The 12020-nt window shown below is 38.5% G+C and overlaps 1 protein-coding gene across 2 annotated transcripts in view; it reads left to right on the forward strand.

Annotated features, from left to right (window-relative positions):
- Window positions 1–3967: 3967 nt before the first annotated feature.
- GLRB (glycine receptor beta) overlaps window positions 3968–12020 on the forward strand; it is an 86431-nt gene continuing 78378 nt past the window's right edge. Inside the window, exons 1-2 of one of the 2 annotated variants that reach the window (XM_078069358.1) lie at window positions 3968–4114; window positions 5824–5973. In XM_078069358.1, the coding sequence (XP_077925484.1) occupies window positions 5852–5973 (122 nt within the window). In that variant the 5' untranslated portion in view covers window positions 3968–4114; window positions 5824–5851. Of the gene's footprint in view, window positions 4115–5823; window positions 5974–12020 lie in introns of those variants that run through there. The other variant, XM_036088958.2, reaches the window with a different exon arrangement.

Raw genomic sequence — 12020 nt, forward strand, 5'->3', positions numbered from 1 at the left:
ATGAGGCCAAGATTTACTCATTTATTCAGCCTTGTTCTAGGTGCTTGGGCTATATCAATGGACAAAAACAGACATAAATCTCTGCCTTCATTGAGCTTACATTTTAGTGAGGAAAGAGAGGCAACACATACATTAATAAGTTGTGTAATATATTAAAAGGCAATAAGTACTATGAAAAAGAAAAGGAAAAGCAGGAAAAAGGGGATCAGAAGTCCTTGGAGGAGGGATAGTTTGCACCTTTAAATAATATTAGATAAATTTTCTTGAGAAGGTTACATGTCAGAAACAACTGAAGAAGTTAGGGAGTTAGACATGGCTGTCTGGAAGAAGAGCATTTTAAGCAAAGAGAATAGCTGGAGCCCAGGTGGGCCCCTGTGTGGCATAGGCATGTTGGAGAAGCAGCAAGATCAGTGTGGATGGAGCCGAGGGATCAATGGGAAGAGGGAGAGAAGGCAGTAGTTGGAGAGGGTACATGACAATTGGAACCTTGTAGACTATTGTGAACACTTCGGTTTAGAATCCAAACGAAATGAAGAGTCATTGCTGGGTTCTGGGCTGAGGAATGACATCATCCGACATATGACATGTTTTAAACATTTCTGGCTGCCGTGTTGAGAATACTAGAGGATAGGGGAGGGCAATGGTAGAGGCAAGGAGAGCAGCCAGGAAGCTATTACAATAATCCAACTTAGAGATGATGGTGACTCAGTCGATGTTTGTTATGGTAAAAATAGTGAGAAACAGTTTCCTCATAGTTTGGATGTGGGGAGGGAGACCAAGAGAGGAATCAAGAACAATTTTTAAGAATTTTTGGCCTGAACAACTAGAAGGAAGTGGTTTCCATCAATTAAGAAGAAGACTGAGTGTGGAGCAGATTTGGGGAAGAAGAACATTAGCTCCATTTTGGACATGTTGAGTACAAAATGTTTATTAAATGTGCAAGTTGAGACATTGAGAAGGCAATTGGACATCTGAGTCTAGAGTTCTGGAGAGAGGTCTAGTTTGGAGAAATAAACTTGGGAGTCATCAACACTGGTACTGGAAGCCATGTGACTGGATGAAATTACTAAGACAGTGAATGGAGATTTAAAAAAAAAAATAGAGAAAGTGGATCAACTCTTGATAGGATTGGGGAAAATCAGATTATTTCATGACATTATTGGGAAGGTTTCCCTTTGTCAACATAATACAAAAAAAGCTCTATAAATACAGGTGACTTGATCATCTTCATAGAACATATTCAAAATTCTGAACTTCACAGCTTCACAAGCCTGGAGGAGGTCATTTTAGGTCACCAACTGTACTTCCTAAACTTTGGGCACAAAACAAAAATGAACCCAAACATATCTAAACAGTTGGACATGCTTTTCTTATGAATAACTAATTCTCCAATAATATACCCATAAATGGCATAATTACAAGACAATACTAGGGAAGGTAAACCAGTCAATTTTAGGTATTTGCAACACATAAGCTCTTCTAAATGTGTTCATAAGATTTTTGTAAGTAAAAGGTAGATCTATTTCATTACAGGAATCTGAATATCCTATTATTCCAAACTCTTAGTGATATCCTGATTATGAGAAAACTAAGTTTATGTTATATTCTTTGACTTCTGAACTCCCTTGGTTGCATGCAACTTATTCTTTTATCTTTCTGTAGGGGAGGAAAACATTTTCCCTTTACCCTTCTAGGTTCTTGTCTAAGAACCACCCTCCCCCTCCCCCCTCCCCCCAATAAAAGAGTAATAGCAGAAAAACAAACAGAAGTTTAGTAACATGTATACCTCCTGTGTACTTGGGAGACATCCAGGAAAACTGAGTAACTCTCTAAAATGGCCCAAGCCATGATCTTAAATACCTTCTACTGCTAAAGACAAAAGAAGATGTTAGGGGCAGGTGGTTGTCAGGGAGAAAGGCCAGTTATGGGAGGTTACCAGGAATAGCACAGTAAATAAGGGTACATTGTTATACAGATTTAAGTCAGTGACTTCTCCATCAGTAAGACTTTCTAGAGATTTAGTCATCATCCTCTCCCTGGTATAGAGAAAGAGAGAGAGGGAGAAAGACAGAGAGAGACAGAGAGAGACAGAGAGAGACAGAGAAAGAGAAACACCCTTACAAATGGAGACTTCCCTTATAAATGCGAAATTTTTTTTACAAAAGGGTAACTTCTACTCAGTTTTCAGAGCTTCTCTTATGTCTGCTGTTTTGTAAAAATAATCAGCTCCAAGTAATCCTTATTCCAAAGAGATATATTTTGGGGTGGCAAATTCTGTTCCCGCTCACTTTCTTTCTTACATGACTTATTCTCCAAAACTTATATCTTATTAAACTTATATGACCAATGCAATTCTCCTGTATATACTTGTAAAATCCAAAGTCCTATCCTGATCCAATTTGGAGGCTCCAAATAGGATAGCTCTTTAAATAAAATAATGATCGGGCGCCTGGGTGGCTCAGTTGGTTAAGCAACTGCCTTCGGCTCAGGTTATGATCCTGGAGTCCTGGGATCGAGTCCCGCATCAGGCTCCCTGCTCAGTAGGGAGTCTGCTTCTCCCTGTGACCCTCCCCCCTCTCATGCTCTCTCTCTATCTCATTCTTTCTCTCAAATAAATAAATAAATAAATAAAATCTTTAAAAATAAATAAATAAAATAATGATCAAATGCTAACCTTAGGCAGCAGAACATCTTGTGAAGCTTATAGAACATGGTTATATATAGGAAATATTCCCTTCCTGTCATAGATATGGGTTGAAGTAGGTCCAAATATACAATGCTAAGTGGTGCTCACCTGAGACAATGCTTTCTTTTTTTTTTTCTTTTTTACGATTTATTTATTAGAGAGAGAGACAGAGAGAGAGCGCCCACAGAAGTGGGGTGAAGGGCAGAGGGAGAGTAGCAGAGGAGGAGGGTGAGGAGAGAGAATCTCAAGCAGACTCTCTGCTGAGACTGAAGCCCAACACAGGACTCCACCCCACCACCATGAGATCATGACCTGAGCCAAAATCAAGAGTACCACAGTTAACTGAGCCACCCAAGTGCCCCTGAGACAATGCTTTCTTAATAATAAAAAAAAAGTCAATTAGCTATACCGTCAAGAGGTAATGGGAAAGGTTTGTCACCCAAAGGTGCCTTGTCAAATGAAGGCTTTTTCCTAGAAAAGCACAACTAACACTTGACTACCAGAAGGCCAAGGTCATATCTGACTCAAAAGTGTAAACATCAGACTGAGTTTCTGGTAAATTCCACTCAAGGTATGTAACACTAAATAAATCCCTTGAAATATTTGAGCTTCACTTTCTTCATCCGCAAAACAGTAATGATGACATAAAACTTGCCTAGGAATGAACGTTGTGAGGGCCAAAGGAGATAATGCAGGGCCAGGGTTTTGAAACGGTCAAGTTTTGGACACAAGTTAATTATGTAACAAATGTTAGAATAGCATTACCTGCAGGATTATATGTTTTCAGTGATTTTGACCAATTTAAGCTTACTTAGAAAGGGCAGCCTTTTAGAAATTGTTGGTAAGACTCAGAGATTTAGATATCAGGAGTCTGATGATGAAATTATAGAAACTGTGTGTTGTCCCCTGGTCCAAGAAGGTCATCTGTTGTTCTCCCGTTTTTGTTACTAGTAATCAAAAGTTGACCCTAAACGAATTCCAGCTCCTTGAAAGGTATTTTTTTTTCCTTCTGTACCAAAACGGTCCTTATCCCCCTTTCCTCGCGCCAGTCATTTCTAGGCCCCTGCAGGGGGACTACATTTCACAGAAACCCCTCCAGTGCCCGGAGGGGATGGTGCTGTGACGTCCTTCCACGCTCGGTCGGAACACCTTTTCCCTCCCCCCGCCCGCTGTCCCGCCAGCCCGCCGTCCCCGGCTCCCGGCAGCGCGGCCCGCGCTCCCGCAGGGGCCCCGAGCGCGGCTGCGGACGCCCGGGCGGCAGCGCGCCACGGCGCAGGCTCCGCGGCCCGAGCAGGCGCGTCAGCCGAGCTCAGCGGTGGCGCGGGCGGCGGGGACGCAGCTGCCCCCGCCGCACCCCCAGAAGCCACCGCCGTCTGGGCCCCGAGCCGCCGCGTCCTCGCCTGGTGGCTGCGGGCGGGGCCGCCTCGGGTAAGTGTCGGGGGCTCTTGGCTGGGGTGGGGGTGGAGGGCAGGAGAGGACCCGCTGTGAGAGGCGGCGGAATTAACGCTCTGCGGAAAGACCAGGTCAAGCCTGGGGTGGTGGAGGCGCGAGGAGCACTGCGGCGTGCAGGGGGAGGAGGCGAGCGCTGCCCTGCGCGGGTAAAGGGGCGCGGGGCGCCCGGCAGCCGGGTCACGGATGCACCGGTGCGGTGGAGTCCGCAGATACGCTCCGGATGGAGGGCTGCAGAGAGCTGGGAGAAATTGGGAGAACGCAGGATTTGCGGGGAGGGCTCCTTACGTTGTTTTATTTGTGAAGCTCCTTCAGTCATTGCAGCTGTCCCCTTTGAAAGGTTGGAGGTGAAGACAGGGAGCATAGGGTTGAATTTCTCTTCGACCCTTCAAACCGTTAGGATGGTCCTCCTGTTTTCCTGGGGAAGAATGTGAAGGCGGGAGAAGTACCTGCTGCTGTGGACAGAGGTGTCTGGAAGCAGATGCCACCGTAGGATGGGGGAAGGGAGCGTCCAATGCTGGAAGTTGACAGAGGAGAGCCTTCTGTTGTTGCTCTTGGCATGATAAGTCCCCTCTGTTGTCCTCGGTAGAGGGGGCCAGGGAAGAAGCCTTCTGGCTTGCCATAGGGGCTGTAAAGGATAAATGGGAGAAAATAAGAATTCTTGGGAGAAAGGAAGGGGCAAAATATGACATAAGAGAATCAAAATTATAAGGGTGAGATAGTAATTAAGTGGATGTTGAAGGATCTGATAGATCTCTTAGTCTGCAGAAAAGAATGATGAAGAAACAATTTATGGTTTGGAAATGAAGGACTGCAAAAGAGGCTTAAATATTCCAGAATATTAAAGTTCTTTTTTTTTTTTTTTTTCTTTTTTGGATGCATCGGACCGGCAAGAATATAATTCTCATTTGAGCATAGAAAATGTTATTAAAATAGGACTAAGAAGATTATTTGGAAGAGTCTGACCATACTTGCTGTTTTTTTTTTCATATTAATGTTACCTAGAATTTGTGGAATCAAAAATCATCTACGATAACTGTTAATAACATGAAAGTGGGAAAGCCAACAAGCTACCTTAAATCAATATGCACCCTTTTTGGGTAAAATGTAACTTGCAAATTAAATGGGTATAAATAAAAACAATGAATTTAAAGTGTGAAACTTTTGATTCTAATTTTTTCCTTTATCTCTGTCAATTCTTTAAGTTCGAATTGTCTTTTCCATTAGAAAAGCTTTATCATTTTTGAAAAAATATACATGCAAAATTCAAAAATATAGAAATTGAAAAAAGAAAGAAAAAATCCAAATGTACAAGGAGAAGGTAACCATTTTAAAACTGTGTTAAACATCCTTGCAGGTAGCTTTCTAAACATACATTGATAGATTGTGCAATTCAATTCAATGTCAATATACAATTGTCTGTAGCTATAAAATCAGAAATTTTGCATACCTTTTTTATACCTTTTGCATACTTTTATACCTCCTTGGGATTGTATTTTGTATGAGCCATTATTCTATTTAACCCTTACTGCTAAACATCACAAATATATAATGAAGGCTAACCACATAGGTTCGAGCAATGAGAATTTCATGTACAAATGCTCTTGTCAATTGGGTAGTAATGGTCATACTCCTTAGAGTTGTATTGTTATCACTTTATGTAAACATTTTCTTGTTCTTTCTTGTAGATTGATCTCCTGAAATTTAACTTTCAAGATGAAGTTTTTATTGGCGATTGCCTTTTTTATTTTAATGTCATTGTGGGTTGAAGAAGCTTATTCTAAAGAGAAGTCTTCAAAGAAAGGGAAGGGGAAAAAGAAGCAGTATCTATGCCCATCGTACGTCCTTCATGTCTTATATTATTATATGGAGAAATGTTATTGCATTTTTTATCAAAGTAAGGTGGTTTGAAGCATATCAGCAGAACTTTTCATATGTACCCATTGGTTTCACAGGAGAGATTTAGAATGTGATAGCTAATTCCTAGTGTTTAAGGTAAAGTTTTATAAAGTTTTGTTCATGCTTTGGGATTACATAATTTCTATACATCTTTTACAAAATTAGAAAAAACATTACTATTTCTTTCGTACCCCAAATATGGAACTCTAATTGGATACTGAAATTCCATGTTTTGAGCAAATTAGCAGTTCAAAAAGATGGTTTTTAAAAAATATTCCTAAAAATGAATATCAATTTAAAAATTAGCTAAAATATGATTTTTAAGGTGTATTTATATTGATGCATGGAAGAAGAAAATGCACATAGTAGATCAGTTTTCTATTTTAATATTTTTCTGCAAAGGGCTTAGATTGGAAAATTAGGATATTTTTCAAAAAATATGTCACTAAATTTGAAGTTACTTGTAAAAACAAAATCTAAATCCGAATCACCCACTCCTCCTTTTGTAGTTTGGACTTTTTTTTTTTTTTTTTTTTAATAGGAAGAGCTAATATTACTGGATAACAGCATATTCTTAATAATACCTAATGGTTAGAGCAATTGAAGAATATGTAAGTAAATAACTTTCACAAATGTAAGGTGTTTTCAGGTAATAAGATCACATATGCATTGATCTGGAATAAAAATTAATTTCCTGTTATAGGTCATTTTTTAATTAATATGTTTTAAATGCCATATTGATCACAGGTAACATCTCAGCATCAACATTATTTAAAGGTAGACTATTACAGTTTTGTAGGTATTTGGTATGGGATAGTAAGGAACATTTTGGGAAGTTTATTTTGTTAAGAAAGGATATTAGAATTGGCATTTTGGGATGGATATCTGTATGACTATGTGACACCGGAAGTCTGGAGAGTGTCATGATGCACATATAGTCTAACATTAAATAAAGCTCCCGATTTAGAAGTATCTCTTGGTTTTCAAGTTTATTAGTCCTACTTTTTTCAGTGCTGCAGAGTCTGCTGTCAGCGCCAGATTTCTGGGTGTATTACAGGGTGGCCCTGAGTTATATTCATGTGTCCCTCCTTGGCCATCTGCCCAGTTGGGTATGAAGTATCTGATGGGGCAGGTTTAGGAATAATCACCATCTGCAACCATCACTACTCTTCAGTGTTCAGAGTTTTTGTGTCACAACCAGGAGATAAGCCTGTTAGGGAACTGGACATTGTCAGGCTTTACTCCTCCCGAGCGAAAAGACACATTCTCATGTTTTAGATATTTTTATATTAACCTTTTACTTGATGAATGTTGGCATATTGGTACAGACTGTTGCATATGTGTTACAGTCATGGTGATTCTATGTGTGGAGTCAGGTCAACTTCAATCGATCAGGTTTCTCTATATGTGAAGCTGATAGGACTCTTTTTCCACTACCTCCTGCCCATTCCCCTCCCCCCCCAATCAAATGTCATGAATCAAAGAGTTTGGAAGATGGCAACATCAAGCCTTAGAACTACCACGTATCTTTTTTTTTTTTTTTTTTTAATTTATTTATTTTAGAGTGGGGGAGGCAGAGGGAGAGAATCTTCAAGCAGACTACCCACTGAGTGCGGGACCCAACATGGGGCTCGATCTCACGACCCATGAGATCACGACCTGAGCCGAAACCAAGAGTCAGATGCTTAACCTATGGAGCCACCCTAATGCCCCTAACTACCATATATCTTATGAGAGTCCTTTAGAGGACATTCTATCCCTTTTCAGAATTATGCTATTAAATTGTCTTATATATAAACTGGCTATATATTTCCAGTGTGTATAGCTATTTAGGACAGATTTTTAGTTAAATCTAGTAGATTAAGAATGAAACAATAAGGTTCTCTTTGGCAAATAGAAGGCCCAACATACACTTGGTAAGCCCATATCACAGTATTATAGATAGGTTGTGTAATTAACTGAAATTTTATTGTTGAAATTTTCTACCATGACATTTAAATTTTAATTATTTTATTTATTTTATTTTATTATAATTATGAGACTAGACAAAACTTTATTAACAGTTGCCATGGTGATGCCTCTAAAAATCTGACTTATTAAAAAGCAGGTGTGCCTTGGAGAATAAGATTTATATATATATTTTTTTTGTTTGAGCATTTTATTAAGAATTTTGAATTATGAACTTCAGAAGACTAGAGTTTTCTCTGGCTGTGTTTGGATCCATTATACTAAATTTCTTTGAACATCCAGATTAAGAATCTCAGCTATAATAATGTGCTGTGAAAGAATATGCATATCATTTGTTTCTTAGAGAATGATCCAGTTAGTCCATCTTGTATAAGTTGATAAAGTATAAAATATAAAATATTTTGACTAAGAGGAGTATTTGAGATTATGAAATTTAGGTACAGACTACCATATGCTCTTCAATATGGTGAAATCTTGTTCAGTGATATTTTTATTTATTTAAATTGTTTTTTTTCTTTTTGAATAGGGTTGATGAAGCAATGAGGTTGTATATACACATGCAGTTAATGTGTGAGTGTAGCAAAAGTGAGCAAGAATTTCCTGTTTTACTGTTGTAACAATATTCTCTCCCCCAACCAAGACTTGTAAATAAGAAGAAAAAGGTTTTAAAATGTAGAAGAAATAAAACACTTGGGGTCCTTAACATTCTAGAGTTTAATTTTGATGTTGAGCTTGAATTGTATCATAAACTTTCCTGGCTCTTTTACTATATATTTTTTAACTCATGTTGTCTTGAGATCCTATAACATAAATTTATGCTATTGTTTTTTGATGTATAAGTGAAACAGTAGTACCACATTGACAAGCTATCTGATAAATTTCCTTTCAAAAACTTTAGAAATTTCATACATATTAAAATATAAGAAATAAACTGTAAATGAGAAAAAAATTGATAAAGTCCTTGGATACAGTAAGCTTTTTATTTTACAGCTTGAATTTAACATTAACCTTCATCTATTGGGTCTCTCCTCTGATTATGTATAGTCTGCCTGAGTGATTCTGTCCAAATCTATGGCTGTAACTACCATCTATTCACTGTTAACTCCTAAGGTTCTGTGTCCATCCCAGAGTTCTTTGAAGAATGCCATATCCATACATCCAATATTTTCTACCTGGCTATCCTATTTTGACCTCAAACTCAACTTAAAATGACAAAACCTGAGTTCAGAAATCCTCCCCACCACTCCTGATGCAGTGTGTCCTTATCCAGCAAATGATACGACTACCTCTTTTGCCAACTGAAATGCTGGGGATCTCCTTAGACCTTCTCTTTCTACTGAAACATCTCAAATTCATTAGTGTCCAAGACTTCTCAGTTCAGAGTCTTTCTCGTCTCCAGAATATGTCCTTCATTTTCACTCCCCTGTGGGCACTGCTTTAATTACTCCTCTCTACCCATTTTGGTGAACTCTTTATTAGTCTCCCTGCTTCTTGTCTTCCTCCATCAGTTCATATTGGACACTGACCCCAGAGGATGTTTTCTAAATCTTCAATCTAGGCAAGCAATTCCAATGCTTAGAGCCCTTCAACGGCCTCCATAGTTTTCTGTGGCTCCAGAGACAAAGCTCTTGCTGAATTGGCCTCTGGCTCATTTCTTGGCTCCACATTTCTTGGCTCCACACAAAAAGCTCTTACTGAACTGACCTCTGACATCTCCAGCAGTATCTTTCTATCCCAGCCCCTCTCCCAACCCAACACATATGAGTCAGGTCTCATACACACTTGACCTTTCACCCCTTGGGAGTATTCTTCCCTTTACCTGAAATTCCAGTGCTTTCTTTTTTTCTTTAGTTAACTCCTACCTCAGTGGTCTTGTCCAAATCCATGGCTATAAATATCATCTTTCACTGTTGACTCTTCCTAGAAAACAAAATTCAACTGAGTAAATTTGAAGATTTAATTGGCTTTATTAAGCAGTTCATAAATCGGGCAGCATTCCATCTAGCAAGTAGAGAGATGCTCTGAGGAGTTGTACAAAGTGGAAGGTTTTTATAGGAAGGAGAATGTGGCAAGAGGTTATTAGCAAAAGAAAGGATTGCTTCAGGCAAGGCTACCTTTCCTTAAGGGGAAGGGCAAGGGATTTTATTAGGTGGATTACCTCATTTTTGGGGGGATGGAGAGGGCACGTGTGACAGATTCCTCATTGATGATGATCCGAAAATTCCTGACTGTCCAGTTTAAGACTACATTTTTAGGGTAGGTTGAAATGCAGTTGGGTAAGGTATTAGGTCCGTATTTGGTGACTTGCCTTAAGTGACACCATTTTGGGCCAATGGTTTTCTTTTTTTAAAAAATTTTTTTTTTTTTTTAAAGATTTTATTTATTTATTTGACAGAGAGAGAGGCAGCGAGAGAGGGAACACAAGCAAGGGGAGTGTGAGAGGGAGAAGCAGGCTTCCCATGGAGCAGGGAGCCCGATGCGGGGCTCGATCCCAGGACCCTGGGATCATGACCTGAGCTGAAGGCAGACGCTTAACGACTGAGCCACCCAGGCGCCCCAATGGTTTTCTTTTTAACACATTTAAGTCTGTATGCCTGGCCCAGACTTCTCTCCCAAATAACCAGATTTTAATCTGACGGTCCCATAATGACCTCAAACTCAAACCTTGTTATCTTCTTTGGGAAGCCTTTCCTAATCTGGTAATTTGATTTACATAATTGTACTCTGTGCCTCCGTAGTTCCCTAATTGCCTATGATGTTTATAATACTGTATGGTAATCATCAATTGTAATTTTCTGCTTTCCCCACTAGATTGTAAGCTCCTTGGGAGCAGCGTCTTATTGACTCAATCACCAGAGATGAGATCAATTTAGTGCCTGACACAAAGTATACATACAATAAAAATTTGTTTAAAGAGTGAATAAAAATCTAAAGATCTTTGGCTCTTATAAGTCATTATATTTGGATTTTGTTAAGGAACTTGAAAATAACTTATATAGTCCCTATGGACCATATTTAGAAATATGGTCTTAACATAGGGACAACTAGATGAGTTAACAACTGGGTAATTAGTGAAACATTTCCAATCTGGATGATGTTTCCTGGTGAAATTTTGGCCTTATCATGTTTAACATTTTATCAATGACTAAAATAAGACCGTACAAAGGAAACACATATCCAAACTGAGGATCATGTCATTTGGGGACATATAATGAATATCTGAGACAGAATTAGGATCCACTATGATCTTGAAGGGTTAAAGTGATGGGCTGAAACTAAAAAAGATAGATGGAAGTATAAATTACAATTTTGTCTAGAAATCATCTGTGCAAGTGTAGGGTGGAGGAAACAGTATGGTAGAGAACATTTGGAAAAATTAGGTAATACAGTAATGATTTAAATATATATAAAATATGTATTACGTGTATATAATATATATGATATAAATGAGTATATATAGTTACTTAAACTAGTATTTTTATTTTACCAATCTTATGTTAAGTATATTACTTCACTTAATAGGATGATACTATTTCAAGATTAGAGAGGTTTCTGCATTGTGCTAGTCAGTATTTTCAGGGGAGAGAAATAAGAACAATTGAGATCATTAAAATCATGTCATATTAGAGAGACTGAAAAAACAGAGATTTGAAAGTTGTTTTCAAATCGTTGAAAAACTATGATGTAGATAAGAAAATTAGACTTTGCTGCTGGCACCAATAGTGAAAACCAGGACTAATGAGTAGAAGCTGTGGGTAGGATATTTTTAGCTCTCAGGAAGAACTTTCTAATAAGAGTTCTGCCTAAATATAATTGACTGGGAAGGGACGTAGTGGAGTTCCGTATAACTGTAGGCACTTGGTATTGAGGGGTAATTATTTGGCAGACCTATTTTATAGAAAATTGGAACATGGGTAGGTGGTTAGACCAGATGGTCTTTTCAATTTGTCAGATTTTTAAGATTCTTTGATTCTAATATATTGTATTTGATTATGGCCTTACTATTATCCAATAGAAT

This window comes from Halichoerus grypus, chromosome 3, assembly GCF_964656455.1.
Source record: "Halichoerus grypus chromosome 3, mHalGry1.hap1.1, whole genome shotgun sequence".
NCBI classification, from domain to species: Eukaryota; Metazoa; Chordata; class Mammalia; order Carnivora; family Phocidae; genus Halichoerus; species Halichoerus grypus.